Genomic DNA, 20531 nt, shown 5'->3' on the forward strand with positions numbered 1-20531 from the left:
ATAACTGATATCAAAGGCATCAGTCCTTTGATTTGTACCCACAAGATTTATCTAGGGGACAATTCTAAACCCTCTAGAGAGATGCAGCGTAGACTGAATCTCAACATAAAAGAGGTTGTCAGAGCAGAAGTGTTAAAACTTCTGGATGTAGGGATCATTTACCCTATTTCTGACAGCAAATGGGTTAGTCCCACGCAGGTGGTACCCAAGAAATCTGGTGTGACTGTAGTTAAGAATGTTGATAATGAATTGATCCCAACTAGAGTTACTACTGGTTGGTGTATGTGCATTGATTACAGAAAACTAAATTCTGTCACCAGAAAGGATCATTTTCCCCTACTATTTACGGATCAAATCATTGAATGTGTAGCGGGCTATAAATTCTATTGTTTCCTAAATGGTTATTCTGGATATAACCAAATTGAGATTGCTCCTGAAGATCAAGAAATGACCACTTTTACATGTCCATTTGATACCTTTGCACATCGAAGGATGCCATTCGGACTTTATAATACTCCTGCTACATTTCAACGATGCATGATGAGTATATTCAATAACATGACATGGTAGAGCATTTCGTTGAAATATTCATGGATGATTTTTCTATTTTTGGTTATTCATTTGATGAATGTTTGACTCATTTGGAAAGAGTGCTGATTAGATGCAAAGAAAAGAATTTGATTTTAAATTGGGAGAAGTGTCATTTTATGGTCACTCAAGGGATTGTTCTTGGTCACATTGTTTCTTCTCAAGGTTTTGAAGTGGACAAGGCCAAAATTGACTTAATTTCTAAATTACCCATCCCAAAGAACATCAGGGATATCAGATCTTTTCTAGGTCATGCAGGTTTTTACACGAGATTCATTAAAGACTTCAGCACAATTTCTAGACTTTTGTGCAATTTATTGTCAAAAGAAAATTATTTTGTGTGGACTGATGACTGTGAGTTAGCTTTTACAAAGCTAAAAGGTATGTTGATTTCAGCCCCAATTATGTGATCACCTGATTGGAATTTACCATTTGAGATTATGTGTGATACTAGTGATTATACTGTTGGAGCTGTGTTGGGCCAACGTAAGGACAAAAAGTCTTGTGTTATTTATTATGCAAGCAGAACTTTAAATAGTGCTCAAATGAATTATTCAACAACTGAAAAAGAGCTACTTGCAGTAATTTTTGCACTTGACAAATTTCGCTCTTATTTGATTGGATCTCAAATTGTCATCCTTACTGATCATGTTGCATTAAAGTACCTTTTAGCGAAAAAAGATACAAAACCCAGGTTGCTTAGATGGATCATTTTGCTGCAAGAATTTGATTTGATAATTAAAAATAAAAAAAGTAGTTAAGAATGTTGTTGCTAATCATCTGTCTAGACTTGTTCTTTCAGATTCCATAGAGACAGTCCTTATTAGAGACATATTTCCAGATGAGCAACTTTTTAATATATCTCAATTGTCTTGGTATGCTGACATTGCTAATTTTCTTGCTACAGGTGAAACTCCTCACATTTGGACTCAACAAGATAAGAGGAAATTTTTTGTGGAGGCAAGAAAATTCTTTTGGGATGATCCATATCTGTTTAAATATTGCCCAGATCAGATAATTAGACGATGTGTTCCTAATAACGAATTTCAAAGTGTGATATCTTTTTGTCACTCTGGGGCATGTGGTGGCCATTTTTCTGGAAAGAAAACTGCTTTTAAAATTTTACAATGTGGTTTCTATTGGCCTATCATTTTCAAGGACACCCATGAAATTTGTAAAACTTGTGAGCGCTGTCAAAAATTGGGAGGGATTATCCGCCGAAATATGATGCTATTAAATCCAATCTTGGTTGTGGAAATATTTAATTATTGGGGCATCGATTTTATAGGACCCTTCCCAGTTTCTTTGGCAATCTTTACATTTTGGTAGCTGTGGATTATGTGTCCAAATGGACTGAGGATGTTCCATGCAAAAACAATGACCACAAAGTGGTACTGAGGGTCTTAAATAGGGTTATAAATAAACTAGTCCGTTCAACCCGCTCAATACTTTCTCGGTTAAACTCATATCGAACTTAACTCATGAAAAAGAAAGTTCACATATGATAATAGATCCCGCTCGATTAATAAATGACACATATCTGGTTAAACTCGATTCGACTATGCTAAGGCTCATTAAGACTCTCTCGTTTATCTCAAATCAACTCGTTAGCTCGACTCGATTAAATCTCATTCATACATAGATAAATGTGTATATATACATACATATATATATTGGTTAATAATATAAGCATAATACCCTTTATAATTAAACATATAGTGTATAACCTAATTACTTAGGCCTATATATTGAATATACTTCATAGCTATTTTATTATTTGTACAATAGTTAGTCATTTAATAATTTCATCTACTAGTATATAAGAACCATATATGAAATGTTGATATATACTATCATATTATCTATATGTATGGGTAATTTATATAGGCATATAAGATATGGTTATTATGAATAAATATAAACTATTCAAATACTAATTATTTATAACTTTTTAAAATTTTCTAATTCAATAAAGGGCATACTTGTTAGTTTTAAAATTTTTATTAAATTTAGATTGATTATTTATCTAATTTCTTAATTATTGAATTTTATTCAAAAATCAAAAAGTAAACAACTTTGACTCTATTCAACTCAGCTTAACTCAACTCGATTCAACTCAATTTAACTCAGCTCAATTTTAAGTATTTTTAGTCGAACTGAGTTCGACAATCTAAACACTGGCTCAACTCGGCTCAATTCGTTTAGATTACAACATTAATCTTAAGTTAAATCATCTCTCAATCCAAACAAAGCCTAAATGAAAGAGCGAAAGAAGACACAGTTACTTTTGTGATCACTGAGAGGAGTAAGGCCATGCAGTAGGAAATTACATGGATGGGGCTAGATTTTGGCTTCGTGAGTTAGGAAAAGTAAGGTAAAAGGTAATTAAGTGAATCTTGGAAACCAAACCTAGAATATTACAGATGGTGAGAACTTGCTTGAACGTTGCTTAAGAATATTGATGATAAATGCATACTCAAGGTACGTACAAACTGATAGTTATAATTTGCCATCATTAATAAATGCACGCTAGCTACTACTTACATCATTAATAAATGCATACAATAAAAGTTGGCAGTGATGGATATCTGTATTCGAAATTGAAAACAAAACTAATTAAATTAATGCCTTTTTCCTTGATAAAATTGGTAGATTACTGATTATTCATGACATATATATCGCATTCAGATTCATCGATCGGCCATTCATCAATTATCTGCAATTGGTAGGGTCACGTGGTACTTATACGTTGGCAGTGATAGGAAGCGTGGGGACCATTTCTGTCCCTTTCAAAACTTGGATTAAAACAAAGATTAGATTTGTGTGGCTAGCGCTTGACTTAGATATTTATGAATTAATGAGAAAGATTAATCTTGCGTAGGAAAGTATAACATTCTAAGTTTATTTATTTATCTTCATTTGTAGTAGCTAGTTTGCATTTGAACATATTAACTTTATATTATATAAAATATAGTTTGTTCGAACTTAACTTTAATAAGATTAAAGTGTTGTTTTGGTGACGATATCAAGCTTCCGTTACGTGGTAATACGCGGGCAGTGAATAGGAAGCTGTGTGGAGAACACATTTCGGTCCCTTTCAAAAGTAGAATAGAAAAAAAGATTAGATACAATTTAAACGTGCTAGTTCCACACACTCTTGAAAAAAAATATTGTACACTGTTAAAAATATGCAGATTTTTTTCATGGATATAGATTTCAGATATATATCTACTATTTTTAAACAAAAAATGCGTGTGAATCTTTCAAACTCTAATATTATAATTAATATTATTTCTCGGCTATTAACAGGTATATAAGCCGCCGTTGCCCCCGTCTCTGACTCACCAATTTCCGCAAACCTCCTCTCTCTCAGCTCTTCGAAGAAGTAGAAAAGTCTTCCGTTTTGCACTGGTCCCCCGGCCCACGGAGTTTTCCATCCTGTACTGTACATCCTGGTTGTCCTATATATTACTCTTAGTACACTCCTAATTGTTCGATGCGCTTATATTGTCTTGTTTTATTAATTTGGTTTCATCAATCTGTTTTGCCAGTCCAGAATTGAACCTCCCAAGTGATTGTCTTCAACTTTGTCAATATTTGATTCTATTTGTTTGTCTTTCGGTTCCAGTTCGGATTCTGCGTCTCTCTTCCACCTTCGTTCGCTTTGTGTTTAGTTTTTTCTGCATATTAGGAGGTTTTCTGTTGAATTTCGTTCGAAACGGTTTAAAGTTTATAGTTCCGTAAGTATAACTTTTTGGATAACTTTTGTTTCCAAAAGTTGAGTTAAAAAGTTGCTGCTTCAAATACCATATTCCTCATTTTGTATGTTCAAGTTAATAACTTATAAATAGATTTATAGCATATGATACATTAATTCTAGTTTATAATAAAAATTACTTTGACAATATAAAGTTTCACATCAAGATGTTGTTAATTTTACTTTTGTAAACAAAATATTCATCTTAATGCAAATATATGCAAATTTGGACTCTTTGGCCGTGGTGCAGGAAGAAGTAATTCCTTGGGTTGACCAACTTTTCAGGGCTCGATTCTTCATTGGGAAAACCGTGTACGTTGTTATAACCAAGATGAGGAGTTTGGTAATGAGATGCTTCAGTTTTTGCAAGTACGTACTTCAATGATTTTAGAAGCAAATAAATTAAAATCTGGCAGTGCTACTTGAAATAATTTTCCAAGTGAAGTGTTGGTTTTTGTTTATATAGTTCTACGTACAGTGATTATTTTGATTATTAATGTCACTATGTAAAAGTATTTGAGTAGATTCTTTATATATATCTGAAGGAATCATTACTACTTTTTCTATGCGCATGCATATATATAAATATTGCTACCTCTCTATTAATTCATATATACATACACATATGTTGTGCTGATCAGGAACGGGGATGTTGAGAGCCAAGGTTCCAAGAAGGATGGTACAATCATTCCAAAAACGCTGGCCAAGTGCTACAAGCACTTCCATTGGGATGTGGCGTTTTTAGTGGTGTGCATTGTTGCAATAGCAGTGGAACCTATCTTCTTTTATCTTCCTGTCATCAAGGAGGCTACCAAATGCATTGCTATAGATACCACTTTGAAAATCATTGCTATTTGTGTGCGATCGTTCCTGGATTTGATTGCTCTTGGGGATCTGGTTGCAAGAAAAAAAATATATATAAAGAGCCATGACATGATGAGTACTTCAGACTACGTAATTAACATTCTCAGCATTCTTCCAGTTCCACAGGTATTATGACAAACTCCTATGAATGGGTTGGAACAAAAACTTATTCAATTGCTATCTCTCCTCCAACTCAATCTGGAAGAAAATTATGTGTCCTGTTTTAATATATTAAATTGCCAATTAGAAATAGATCGAGAATGTAATATTATATTATATTATAAGATGTTAGAATTAAGTTTCTAAGATGATCAAGATCTTACGTTTTGATATTTATGAACAACAGGTTATAGTGCCAATTATATTTTTAGACATGAGAGATTATAAATCCCGGCACAGAAGGAAAGTCCTAAATGCAGTTGTTCTTTTGCAATATGTGCCAAGACTTTTCCGTGTCTACAGATTGTGGAAAAGAGTCAACGAGACTATTGTTAAAAAGAATGCAGAAAGCTCCAAGAATAAGATCCCAACCAAAGGTAGTAGTACCAATAAAGTGAATGCAGAAAGCAACAAGAATATGAAACGTTTTATAGTGATGAAAGCTGGATTCAACCTTTTACTGTATCTCGTTGCCAGTAATGTGAGTTAATTTCATCATTATCATCGTACAGATCTATATATCTATAGCTTTAGGTCGAAAACCCATAATTTATAAAAGAGAGGGTCAAAGGATATATACAAATTAGTATATAACAAAAATTAAAAGATTATTTAAAAGTGTGCATGGGTAAATCATACAGTACGTTTTAAGTTTGAATGTAAAATAAAAAATTGATCTCAATATTCTTGTAATAAATGAAGGTTATTAATTAAATTTTGCTACTCATCATCTCCATACACAATACAGCACACATATATTTTTTTATTTTTATTTTTGTTTTATTCTTTCCAAACTAATTGATTTCGGTCTTCTACTTTTCATTCATATACCACATGCACATTTGGCAAGATAAAAATAATAATAATTATATATGGTGTGAGGATGATTAAGAAAGTTGTCATTTATTTTATTTCGTAACATTATTTCAACAATATTAAAAACTGAAAAAACTATTTCAATTGATTTTTATTTTGAAACATAGTCTTAAATCTTAACAAGGTTTATAATTTCAAATTCTTGGCTAGTTTGTCCATATTGCTCAACTTAAGTTTTCAAAATAAAAGTCAAAGACAATGACACATTCATATTATGATATTCAAAATTAACTAATTTAAACGTACATAAATATAATAAATCAAATTAAAAAATTTTGATTAACATGATGAATCCATGAACATATATATATATATATATGATTTATGGAGAATAAAACATATATATTTGGGATTAAAAGAATTCACATCTAGTACTCTTTTATTGCAAAAATCTCTTTATTTGTTTTTCGATAGGTTAAGATCGAGTCTACAAATTTCTTTGCAGAAAATTATTTTAAGTTTTTTTTTTTAATTTTTTATTGAAGTTGGAAACAAAAAGATAAGAATTAAGCACGTCTTCGACTACTTCTCTTTAAATTTTCACATAGGAAAACTATATAATGTAATATCGGCTTACGGATTTATGGGATTATTATAAAGTTTGAAGCCACACTAATAATCTCATGTCTCACAGTATACTATACACCTTTTTGGTATATGTCTTTGATCAGGTACTAGGTGCTTTTTGGTACTTCGCCTCCATCCAACGAGAGACCACGTGCTGGCAATTGGCCTGCAAAAATGATATTGGATGTAGCAAGACTAGTCCTTCTTTTAACTGTGGTGATGGTTTTGGAAATTACACGTTTTTAAATGATTCTTGCTCTTTAGAAACACGAAATACCCCTCTCTTTGATTTTGGAATATTCCAAGAAGCCCGTCAATCTGGTATATTGGCGTCCAAGGATTTTTTCCGGAAGAACATATATTGTTTTTGGTGGGGCCTGCGAAATTTGAGGTTCGTGCATGTTACACTTTTTTTTTTTCGAGATATTTCAAATTTTGTTTTTATGGTATTTGTCATCTGATCAAGAACCTGCATGCGCATGTGGCATATGCATATTTTTTTCTTTACTTATTTCAATGATTAAAATCGAATTAAATTAGTGATATTTGATTTAAAAATTATAGTATAATTGTCCAAGTTGTCAAACTATTAATTTAGATATATAACTCCTTTCAAAAAAAAAAAAAATAGATATATACCACAATATTAATTTCAACAAATTAAATATAATAATTTGAAGGTATAAAGAATCAAAGACGTTAATTGTTATCCTTAAAATTCCTAGCTAGCTAGTCGGTAATTTCCATTGCCATACTTTCTTGTGCTCAGTCTATTCATTCATGTTGATCGGCAAGAACAGGGCCAACGTCTGTTTTCTTCTTAATTGGTTTTCACTGATCTACAGTAGAGGGTCTATTTGGTACCTCGATCCAACTAAGAATTATAGTGATAGGCATAGCCCAAACTAGCGGCTAAAGGCCTATGGAGGCTTGATATTCCGTTGTCTAATAGAGTGAATAAGCACTAATGTGACGAGCAGATTATTCCTATTATTTAGAGGTAAGATGAATGGCTAAATATCATATGAAAGTAATCCAGTGATGATGATCATCTGATACTTTCCTATACATATATATATATATATATGAGTACCAGGTAACCCTAAAACATTTCTAAGGAGATACTTGAGTTAATATACACTACTATTTATTGATTTAAGTATCAGAGTGGTTGCAGGCATACAACGTCTTCACCCCTTGACTTGCAGGTAAGTGATTACATTCGGTAGTAGGACACGTCCTTTACAATAGTGTCGTCTGTGGGATCCTATTTTCTTTACCTACCACCATGGAAACACGACTAGCGTTAACGGAAGAAAAGTTGAAGTTGGCGTTAGACTCCATGGAGAATCTAAGAAAAGAGAACGAAGACCTAAAGTGACAGAACTTGAAACTCAGTGACACGGTTATGCCTAGCCATAATGAACAGGGCAAGGGGCGGCACATTACAATGGGGGACCGTACCAAGAGGATGTAGAGAAAAAGAAGATGCACAATGAATTACAAAGCCTCACTGGGAAATATGAAGAGATGACAAAAAAGATGGGAGAATCTTCCTCAGTAGAGTACTTATTGAACCATATTGATCTGCCGTATAGTGAAAAGGTTATGACCATGCCGCTTCCACCAAAATTCAAAGTATTGTAGACAGAGATGTACGACGGGTCTAAGGACCCAGTGGACCATTTGGATAATTTCACTAGAAGGAGACGATGACGCAAAATCCAAAAAATTTGTCTTCAAGGATCTCCAAATCTCCATATAGGGAGTAGGAGCAACCCTCAGGCTGCTCCAGTAAAACCACCAACTCCTTCTTCTCATCCTTCCACCTCTCAGACAACACCTCCATCTCCGGCCTCTCCACCTTCCACCTCTCGAATGCGGTTATGGCGAAAAAGCAAAACTTCAGCCTCTCTCGAACCTCCTCCTCTAAATGCACCTAGTCTGCTAGGATCCAGGTTGCTATGTCAACGATCCCCTGCAAAAAACCAACACCCAAAGTAGAGTGACTAGCAGACAAACAAACAAGAAATTGAAGAGGGGAAAGCCATAAAACGATGAAAGTTACCCTAGAGAGAAGGGCCCTCAGTCGGTAGGCCAACTCGACAGTAGCCTTACCTTGGGCATTGCCAGAGGAAGAGGAAATGCTGCCTCGAATTGCCCTAGGATCACGGCCACCGTCAAGCGGAAATCCTCCAAGGGGTTCAGCAGCTAAGTTAACCCCCCTTCAAGGGGACCACCAAGGTCTCCAAAAGGGCGTGAAGTGCTAGTGTACACCAGGTCCACATCGATCAAGTAGGTGCCTTTACCCATAAGGCCGCCCAAGGGAATACCCCCCCTCCATGAGAGAGGACCCAGTCTCCTTGCCAAAAGGGGACAAGAAGGGAGAAGGAATACATAGATGCTTACTGCTCGCATGTAAGGAGGGGATAGTACCCCTAGAGATGGTAGTTGGTGGCGATTGAAAAGGGGAACCTTATGCCCCAACATCTTTATTCAATTCCTCTTAGTAAGGTACTCTATCATCATTCTCGTCACCCTGACCATCCACGCCACCTGGCGGGGCAACCCCTTGACTCACTATAGGACTAGTATTTGTTTCTCCACATAGGTCGATGCCCGCCTCTTTTTCGCACCCATCCATATCCACCTAGTGGGCACGATCCTCCACCACCACCGTGCGAGCTCCTACACCCACAACTGCATCCAAATTAAGGGCGGCAGCAATTTCAACACTCAATTCGCCTTCCCCCACCAAGTCTTCAAGAACAGGGAACTTGAAGACAAGGCTAGATGCCAAGGTAGGCGCCTGTTGAGGAATCTCAAGCTAAAAGGTAGCAGCCAAGTAGAAGAGGGCTTGACTGGACACACCCTCGACATCACCAAGGCCCGGGAAAGTTGCGCATGGGCAAAGTGTCGAGAGTAGAAGAAGGGGTAACAAACTGAGGGGTAGATGCTTGGGGAGGGTTGTCGACTGTGTCCGTCAAAGCCTTTTTCTTCTTCTTAACGGGAGAAGAGGCGTCCTCGAAACAGATTCACTTCTTCTTGTCCTACTTATCCTTCTTATATTTCTTCTCCTTCTCATCTTTCTTATCCTGCTTAACCAGTTTATTTTTCTTTTCCTTCTTCAAAGACTATTTTGGCGGAGGGGGCAACATCACAGCCTTGGTTAAAAACAGGCGTCCCTTGATGTGGGAACGATTGTGTGTCATCAAAAAATGATCTATATAGACCGGAGTTAACAAGTATTCGGTCCAAATTTCATCTGGATGGCCCTCTACCCAAAGGTGAACCGTTTGGATTAGGACCAATTCACAGTCTAATAAGGGTTCCATCCCTACCAGCAAACTCTTCTCCTCAAGGATTTCCCCCCAATTAGCCCTAATGGGGAAATCACACTAGGAAGTCTCTGAAACTGGAAAATCCCAACCCGTACTAGAAATAAAGAAAAAATTTCCTGTCCAATTTTTGGCATTTGAATGGTAGGACTCAAATCGGGCTAGCTTCTATCCTTCATCTTTCTTCAGGAAGCTCAAAGTGTTGCCCTTGGCGGTTGGGGGTAAGTGGAAAAAGGCCAGAAATTTTCGAGCAGTAAGGTTGGGGTACTCTTCACCAAGGGGCTCCAAGGCCATACGAAGCACAATATAGGCACAAAGAAAGGCCCTCAGTGCAAAGGAATGAAGTTGGACAAGAGCAAGCGGAGGAGATCCAGAATATCGCACAAAGGGTAACAAAAAGGAAGCCTCAGCCTATGAGTTAGTAAGGAAACGGTTAGTGCAACCTTACCACTAAAGCCCTATTCGTTTACACATCCTCGAGAGGGAATCTTCAAGAGAGTTGTGTCTAGAATGTGATACTCCGCAAATTCTTTAGGTCCCAAGACTTGAGAGAAGAATGCCACCCAAACCCCTCATAGGTTGGGACGTCCAATACGTGGGAAGATTGTATGTCAGTAAGATGGGAAAAAATACCATGTTTTGCCATGGAAAATACAAATGAAGAATGGAATGAAAAATGAGAAGTTGTAAAAAATTGCGAGGGAAACTAAGAAATCGCAAGACAGAGAAACAATAGGAAAGAGGAAGCTAGAAAGAGGAAGTAAATGAAAAGAAAGATGGGGAACGTTGTAGTATGCAAGCTGAGTAAGGAATACATGGGGCCGTTTGTTGTAGCATCATAACCTGACAACAAGACGCGACCAAATGGGAACAGTTGCACGTTACCCAGCAGCCACTTTCACGTCAGGAGCAATCAAACCTTCTCTTCTTGATTCTTGAAAGATGGAAATGGCGGGATAAAATTCCTAATGGGCTAGCAGGGTGGCGCATCGATTTCAGCATGAGGAGCAACGGGGTAATTAGAAAGCCCAAAAAATCCAATCTGAGTTACTTACAGCATAAGAGGTAAATTTACATCTTGGGGACAAGTCAACCCAATAGAAAGGCTAGATTCACTGACAGAGAGAATTCTCCAAGCCTACGACCGAAGGGAATTAGCGGGATAATTGGAGGATCCATTTGGTGCCTTGGCCCAACTATGAATTATAGTGATAGACATGGCCAAAACTAGAGGCTAAAGTCCAATGGAGGCTTGATATCCTGTTGTCTAATATAGTAGATAAGCACTAATGTGGCAAGCAAATTACTCCTATTATTTAGGAGTTATAAGATGAACGGCTAAGTATCATATGGAAGTAATCCAGTGATGATGATGATCCGATACTTTCCTACACCTATATATATATGGGTACCAGGTAACCCTAAACACTTCTGAGGAGATACTTGAGTTAATATACACTACTTTTTACTAATTTAAGCATTGAAGTGGTTGCAGGCATACAACGTCGTCACCCCTTGACTTGCAGGTAAGCAACGTCATATACAGCAACGTCATATCAAATTTATTTGGGTTATTTTACTATCATAAGAAAATATTGAAAATAGTAAACGAAATAAGAGAATATTATTATATTATAATTGTTAATTATCATAAAATTAATATAATTGCTATTAATACTATTATTATTATCATTATTATTATAGAAATATTGCATGAGTTACAAACATGCACATCTCACAAAACAATGGGAATAAAGTCAAAACTACTTTTTTTCATTACAAGAAATATGGGCTTTTCCCATGAGTTTTGCTTTCCATAGTCTACCTCCATGACAAAACTGTCTGTGGGAAAAAAAATATACATTTTTCCACTAGAACTCATCCAACAAGTAATAATTTGTGGGAAATAGTTACTTGATGTTACAAATAGCATCCGTGAGGAAAAAAGAAATTACATTTTACCACATAATCACGTTCGACGATGGAAAAATCGTGAGGAAAAGCCACTTTTTGCGGCGACATGAAGTCACAACAAATAGGTAGTTTTTGAAAATTTTAATCTCCACCGTTGGATCACTTAGATCCCTAATTCCCTGCATATTTCCTCTCTTCTCTAAACCTCCCTCCCTCCAAACACCGTATCCCCTCTTAAAAAATTGAAAACTGCTCTCTCTCTCTCTCTCTCTCTCTCAACAATTTGTGGGAATAGAGTTTTTCCCACAAAAAGTTGGCTTTTTGCCATGAATCGCCTCCTTGGAAAAGGCCACATTTCTTGTAGTGAATTTGATTGACAGAACTTACTCGGGTACAACAAGTTATTCATTAAATTAACGTTGATTTGGAGGCAAATAGATTAAAAAACAAACAAACAAACAAACAAATTGAGAATCAGTTTATTTCCTAGAGAATGTTAAATTATGAAAGAAAAATGTTTTCACCCATGCTCATCTTTGATCTCAAATATCCATGCATGCAGTCATGCACATAAATATATGGTTTTTTGTTGTTTAGATGATGGTTCGTTGTTTATCATTATGTGTTCCATGCATGCAGGTATCGTGGGCGTATTATATATTTTAGATCACTTTAGATTTTTCTTGTTTATTTTAAGCATATTATATATATATATATATATATATATTAATCTTTTTTGATATTAATAATTCATGCATGACCATTCCAAATCTGGCAGTTCATTTGGTCAAAACCTTGAAACAAGTTCTGATTACTGGGAAAACTACTTCACAATTTTAATCTCGATCTTTGGCAAGCTTCTGTTTTTATACTTCATCAGAAATTTGCAGGTTGGTGCTGATCATCATATTTTTCCCTTTTTTAAAGTAGGGCTCTTATTACTTCCATAAGTATGTGTTTGTTTGTATATTTAATTAAGTGCTGACCGAATTAGCTCAAACTTTTTTAAGAAAGTAGTGGTTTAACATATATGTTTAGAGGTCCTTATAAATTTGAATTCTCATCCTCATTTAATCGGTTATTTTATGTTAGGTGATCTACTTATAAAAAGAGTTTCATGGCTCGCATGTCATGAAGGTATAAATTAAATGAATAAATTCCCATATATCTTTGGGATAAATGGTTTGACAAAGCACGTGTTAAGTGAGGAAGATGGTTGATCTATGATATATTATTATATAATTTAATTTGTATGTTTGGATGTAGTTAGGTTGGGAGATTCATTCCAATCCAATTTAGAGGAAAATCCTATACTAATCTTAAGAATAGAATTTTTCTCCAAACTATATTGGAAGAAGTTTTCTCTTACCTATGTTTTAAAAATATCATGTAGTCTTGTAAATTTGAATTTTAACCATTTTAGCAAGCAATAAAATCTCTATCTTTGGTTATTTTTAATTAAAAAATAGCTATTCATTAAAAGAATATAGTGGATTTGTTGGAATTACCGCATGTAATTTATGAGAAAGCTTATCGACTTAATTGTGATGTGATAGGTGTACATGCAGTGGGAGACATAAGAGGGGCTACCTGGGGATAAGCATAATGTCACTGCTTCAAAAGAAATCAAGGAGACATCAAAAGAAAAAGAAATGGAGGAGATATAAGCATAAGCATGATGTCATTGCATCAATGAAATGGAGGAGATATCTGAGCATAAGCATGATGAGATATCTAAAGAACGTAACGAGATATTATGATACGTTGTATTTACGTGTATTTTTATTAAATGATTATATATATTATTATAATAAATGATTATCTTATTTTAAATTAAACGTGTTTATTATTATATTATTTTATAATTTTTTAAGTTGTGAGATTTAAATAATGTACTATATTGATATTAATAGTTATTTTGCATTTAAATTACTCTTTAGCTTGAATTATTTATTATTAGATTTTAATTATTTTGTTTTATTAATATTGAGTTGTAGTGTTTTTAGTTAGCTTTTATTTATTTTATTGTGCTTTTATTTTGAATTAGTTTATTGTTGCATTTTATTATTGGACCCAAGATGAAATGCTGGATCTCATTTCTTTCCCTCCCTTTTTCTTTTTCCTCTTTTTTCTTCTTTTTTTTTTCCCTATTTCTTTTCCCTCCCTTGTTTTCCCCTGCACCCCATCAGTTCTCCCCTCCCCACTCAACCCATGTGCTTCTCAACACAACAGCACTGCCGCACGACCAACCCAACCAGAACGCCACCCACCTCATCGTCCTCACCTCACGCTGACAACCACCACCCCACCGGAATCAGCCTCTCTCTCTCTCTCTCTCTCTCTCTCTCTCTCTCTCTCTCTCTCTCTCTCTCTCTCTCTCTCTCTCTCTCTCTCTCTCTCTCTCTCTCTCTCTCTCTCTCTCTCTCTCTCCACAACACCTGAAACCCATGGGTTTCCCCTCCCCGTGCCGTCATTCGCCACTCCTAACATCACCACCAACCATCTCCTCCCTCATCGATGACCTCCCCCACCCTAGTTTCCATCCCCATGGTCCCTCTCTCTCTCTCTCTCTCTCCCCACAGCATTGGAAACCCATTCGGGTTCTTCACCGTTGCGCCGCCCTGAGCCACACCCTGGCATCATCGCCCAGTCCGCCGACTTCCTCTCTCACTGGCCATCTTCCACAACCAAACCCAACCCCTAACAAAAGCTCAATCCCCTCCATCGAGCACCCAACCAAAATGTGTTTCCCTCCCTCTCTCAGCCAGATCCACCATCACACCGCCACCCACGGACTCTAGTTGCAACCATTAGCTTCCCTTGCCTCCCTCCTCCATGGCCAACCCAAGCTCCCCTTAGCTTCCCTTGATTTCTACCCATTTTAAGACCCACGACTGTTGCTTGGAAAGCACTGTTCGCCGCTGCTCTACCGCTTGGGCCTGACCTTTCATCTTCTTGTTTTGCTTTTAAAGCGTTGTAAGTATTTTCCCAAATGACTTTTAAGATTTAAATATATTTTTGTTTTAACAATACTTTGTGATTGGTTTGCTGTACCAGACTGAGTCCGAGGAGTTCGGAGGTTGAATGGATTGGAGGACAGAGTTGTTTGTATGTTTGGTTGATGTTGGGATTTGTTGGATATTTTTGTGTTTTATCCTATGCATTGCATGGTGCACGCATGATCATGTTTGTAAATGAAAACTGAGTTTTCATGTGTTAAATGGACTTTTGGGTACGTGTGTATCACGACCCCAAGCCGAGATGAGGCATTATCCCAGTAGAGCTCATTTGGTCACTAAGGAGCTAAATATACTGAGTGGCATCCCCTAGGTCGTCGCTAGGCGACAACAGGCTCAGACGATATGATAACACTATCGTGTCGACTCCGTGGCCCCTCTGCTGGCGGGGGCTAAAGGATGCTTGGTCATGGTACACGCTGGGTGCAAAGCCGGGTATCTCTCGTTATGATGTCACATGCGTGATCGTTACCTGCGGTATGGCATTGAGAGCCAAGGTGTGCGGATGAACCCTATGGAAGATTATGGTACATACAAATAAAATTGGATATTGGTCTTGATAAATTGGATAATGGGTCTTTTTGGGGGGGTGATAAATTGGATTTACGTGGACCATTTTCTGGGAAAATGGTGGTCTTTGTGTTGAGCCATTTTTTGGAAAAATAGCGGTTATTTTAATGGATTGGATTTTTTGCGTGCGTTGAAAAATAATTATTTTTGGGGAAATGATGATTTTCGGATCTTATGCATCTATCATCATGTGCATGCATATTGTTATTGCATGAATGTATTTTATCTTGTTGATTGTTTGAATTATTATTTATATGCGATATTGTTTCTTGGTACCATAGATTTTGATACAGATAATGAGGAGGCGGCTCCGCTGGAGGATTGATTTGGTGCTCTTGCTTATTTATTGGAAATTATTTCCCTGTCTTTAAATTATGTATTTTGGTTTTATGATATTACTGAAAACTTTTAATATTTTAATATACTTGTGTTTAAGCAAGATTGTATTTTAACAATATTGGTACTTAGTAATTGACTTAACTCATTCCGCTGCATCATTTTTGTTGTACACTTATTGCATGTACACTCATTTGGCATTTAGCGATGGGATGCATGACCCGTGTTGTTATCATTCCGACGCCTCGATTTCCACTTGTTCGTATGTGGAAGTTGAGGGCGTCACATATATCTAAGCTGTTGGAGGTGATATATGAAGAGCATGATGAGATATCTAAGCTGTTGGAGGTCATATCTAAAAAGCATGATGAGATATCTAAAGAGTATAATGAGATATCTAAGCTGTTGGAGAATTCTAACCTATTGGAGACATATAAGCGGACTAAATTAATACGTAGCATCGAGTGTTGGATAAGCACAATCGGACTCCCCAACAAGTTAAAACAGATAATCATGAGCCATACTGTGAACCCAATACCGCAAGATGATCAAAAGAAAGATATTGATACAGAGAATCCATTCTCTCATCTTCCCACACCACTTGGAAGATTGATTAAGCTCCATCTTTGCTTGCCCCTGCTAAGGACAGTGAGTTTCAATCCTCCCGTCTTTTTATGCTCGACCAAAAAAATAACTCAAGCGAAAATTTCAGTTTTTTTCCCGTTAAAAATGCTTCAAAATTAATGAGTAAATACTAAGATTGATGTAGTGGTTTAGTTATTTAGTAATTTCGTTTTTATAATGATATTTATCTGATATTCATCCTCAATCACAATAACTACTGTTATGTTATACTTTAATTGATTTTTCTTTAACTAGTGATGTCACGGGTGCCTTAGGTGAGAGGTGCAGAAGGAAGGGTTAGTGGTTGAAAGGGAATTCGTGAAGGATGAGTAACTAAATTAACCGAATGAAAGGATTAATGAAACGGGGAGTTTTGGAGGGGAGGAAAGCAAGTCATCATGCATGATAGCAACTGTGTTTTGAGGAAGGCTTTTAATGAAACAGAGTGTTTTGTCTTGTATTTGTAATTCTTGTGACTGCATTTTAGTCATTGTGGTTTGCATTTTGTTTAGACGATGAGTTTTGTTGTTTCCATCACAGGCTGCGAGTATATAAGCAGCACTGTGGTTGCATGATTTTGCGAACAATTATGATAAGCAAGTTTCAGTTGTTGGAGGTTGAGAATCCCTCGATGATTCTCTGCAAGATTCACAATTGAGTCTTGATCATTCATTCTTGAGTGTTGTTTCTTGCATGTGATTGTTAGTGTTTCTACGTGTGTTCTGGGTTGAGTTGTACTGTTGTAGTAGGTTCTTGCAAGAACTTTACGGTTGACCTATAAACCGCTTAAATGTGCCACAAATAAGTATGGTTGCTCAATTTTGCATGAAGTCTATTTTAGCATCAACCTATTTGCTTCAAAAAGAGTTCTATGCACCAATGTCCATCTCATAGAAGTTGGTATATATTATCTCACTAATTAATCTTGTCAATTGTTTGTGAACGTGCAGGTGCCAATATTCAAAAGCGAAAGTGAAGAATTGTTGTATGAGATCACTTGTAAGTTTCTCAATCAAGTGCAGTACAATCAAAACAGCTACATTGTTCGAGAGGGAGAGCCACTGGATACGATGATCTTTGTGGTGAAAGGAATTGTGTGGACTATACAAGTATTCATGGTGATAAAACTGGTTGTCTTAAGAAAGGTGACCTCTTTGGAAGACATCTTGTAGAATGGGCACTGGAATCCCCCGGACTATCCGGCATTCCCTTATCAACAAGGACTCTAAAATGTCATACAAAAGTTGAAGCTTTTTGTCTTATGGCTGGCGATCTCAAGGATATGATATATCAATACTGGTGGAGATTTAGCAAGTTCAACAACATCATCAAATCTGATTCAGAACAGCTAAAGCATTTTGCAGCTTCATGCATCCAAGCAGCATGGCGCTGTCATGCCATCTATCCTAAAAACATATGTACTTGAATGAGATAAGGCTACTGCCGCCGGTAGCTCCCCAAGTAATTTAGATTATAGTATCACTTAATAATTAATCTAATATTATCAGATACTCTTGCTATTTAACGAAAGATAATATATAATTTGTTTAAGCATATTACGTTGAGGATTAAATACTGCACTCATTTTTCAAGTCGTTAATTAAATTGCTAGTCGCTCGATTTGAATATCGGATGGTTATAAGGGTAAGAAACCAAATAAAATGAATGCTGGTCTAATAATAAATGAAAGCGCTAATATTGATGCACATTGTCAATTTGAGAAAGGAAAAAGTAGATTCCCACTCCCAAATTATTGGATGTTGTATTTTATATTTTGCTCATTATCCAATTATAATTGTTCATATAGCTGGAACATAGTTTTATATATATATATATATACACACACATATATAGCACAACAGTCGGATCTTGATGGTGGATAAGTTAATTGTTTAATTAATTTTAGTAGTTTTAATTTTTGGTGCAGAGTGGTATAAAAATCCTTATGGTCTAATTAAGGGGTACTGCTAATTAATTATATATATCCTTTCAAGAAATATATGTTGTTATTGTATATTTTTCAGGAAAATGCTTATATATCCCATTGTGAGGGGGTATCGAAAAAGGATACTGATTGTGTGCGTGTATGTTTTCATTCTTCTTACTACATGATTAAGAAAGTATTTTTTTTAATATATATATGATTTTTTTAAATATTTAAGATAATTTAAAAAATATTTTTTTAAAAAAAAGTTGCATGTTCGGTGGCTTTTCTCGGTAGATCAAACATGATTTTTTTTTTTTTTTATTATTTAGATGTTTTGAGGTCTTTGTGACATAAGAATTAATTAGTACAGCTTCAATTCTAGATCAACGTTTGGATTCGAAAAACATCTTAACTCATTTCATCTTATCTTATTATTATAATTTTTTTAAATTCTCACATAAAATATAATAAACAATTCAATTTTTTCAAATTTTAATTAAATTTTTTCAAATTCTAAAATATTAATAATATTAAAAAATAATATTTTAATAATATTTTATTCAATTTTTATTTTTAATTTAAAATTATTTTATCTCATCTCATTTTATTTCAAAATCTAAACCATCATGTATGCGATAAAACACACACATGTATCTCATGGAACTGACACGATAAAATACGTACATGCGATATTGCGCGCGATCCTTCTTGCTCCTTTTCATTTTTGGATTATTTGTTTGCCTCCCGGTCCACAATTGATATAGCCTGATAAATATATATATATATATATATATATAAATGCATCACCATGTTTTTCTCTCAAATTTTTTACCATTTTCTATATATTATCTATTTTCTATGATGTGGCCTCTTTAAAATTAAATTAAAATTAAGTTTACAAGAAATTAACTTGTAAAGTCTTTTATTATATAATATTAGGCTTCTTAATATATATGGAACTCATTTTGAGTCTCCTCTCTTTTTCTCTCTAGGAAAAGAGATGGAGTGGGAGTGTGCAGAGGCACGTGGAGTTGGTTATAACAGATTTGGTGGTGGCACATTTCGGTGTCAAGAGCTGTCGCAGGGTGGTACAAGGTGGCAGGACGGAGGAAGGAAGGTGGTTAGCAAGAGTTTTTTCAGGCGGTGAAGACCAGTGGAAGGAGGTGTTGCTGTTGCCGAAAGGATGGAAGAACTGGAAGAAAGGTGGAAGAGACTCGGGCTGTTGGAGGGGGAAAGTTCTGATATAGTTATTGACGATGAAGTATCTGAGGAAATGAAAGACAGATAATCAAGGAGTTTGGTGGGGAAAGTCTGCTCGATGAGAGCCATAAGCAAAGAAGTAATGCGGTCTACGATGGCCAGGATTTGGAGAATAAGCAAGGAAGCTCAGTTTACTGAGGTAAGCCATAATGTTTTCGTTATAGTCTTTGAAAATGGGATGGACATGCAAAGGGTTTGGAAAGGGCGTCCCTGGCTTTTTGATAATCAAATGTTTGTTTTGAAAGAATTTGTGGGATACATACCTGTGCATCGGGTAAACTTTGATTCTGAATGTCTATGGGTGAGAATGCATAATTTGCCTCTTTCTTGTATGACAAAAGAACAAGGAAAACAGATAGGAGGCACGGTTGGAAGGGTAGAGGATGTAGATGTAAAGGATGATGGGAGTGGTTGGGGTAGCTATTTGAGAGTACTCATTTATCTGGATTTAACACAGCCTTTAGCAAGAGGAAGAACTATCAAGGTGAAGGGAGAGAGCATATGGATTCCATTTAGTTATGAGAAGATGCCGAGAATATGTTTTGCTTGTGGGTGTGTGATTCATGGAAGGCAGGGATGTTCTAGCTTAGTGGGGGAGATAGATGGCAAGGAAAATCAATATGGTATATGGTTGAGGGCCAATCAGGGGGTAAAAACCAAGAACTTCAGCAGAGCATTTAGAAAGGAAGAGGAGGCAAATACATGGAGGAAAATGGAGGATAGGTTCATATATG

The 20531-nt window shown here is 35.9% G+C and overlaps 1 protein-coding gene across 1 annotated transcript; it reads left to right on the top strand.

The window, feature by feature from the left end:
• The first annotated feature begins 3908 nt into the window (after positions 1 to 3908).
• On the top strand, positions 3909 to 18164 carry LOC122313661 (cyclic nucleotide-gated ion channel 1-like). Its single transcript, XM_043128837.1, has 8 exons — positions 3909 to 4714; positions 4987 to 5335; positions 5556 to 5849; positions 6916 to 7202; positions 12842 to 12953; positions 13620 to 13641; positions 16192 to 16634; positions 17647 to 18164. Exons 1-8 carry the CDS (start codon positions 4554 to 4556, stop codon positions 18034 to 18036), a joined length of 2058 nt encoding a protein of 685 aa, XP_042984771.1. The 5' UTR covers positions 3909 to 4553; the 3' UTR covers positions 18037 to 18164.
• Positions 18165 to 20531: the final 2367 nt, after the last annotated feature.

Source organism: Carya illinoinensis, chromosome 6, assembly GCF_018687715.1.
Source record: "Carya illinoinensis cultivar Pawnee chromosome 6, C.illinoinensisPawnee_v1, whole genome shotgun sequence".
In the NCBI taxonomy this organism is placed as follows: Eukaryota; Viridiplantae; Streptophyta; class Magnoliopsida; order Fagales; family Juglandaceae; genus Carya; species Carya illinoinensis.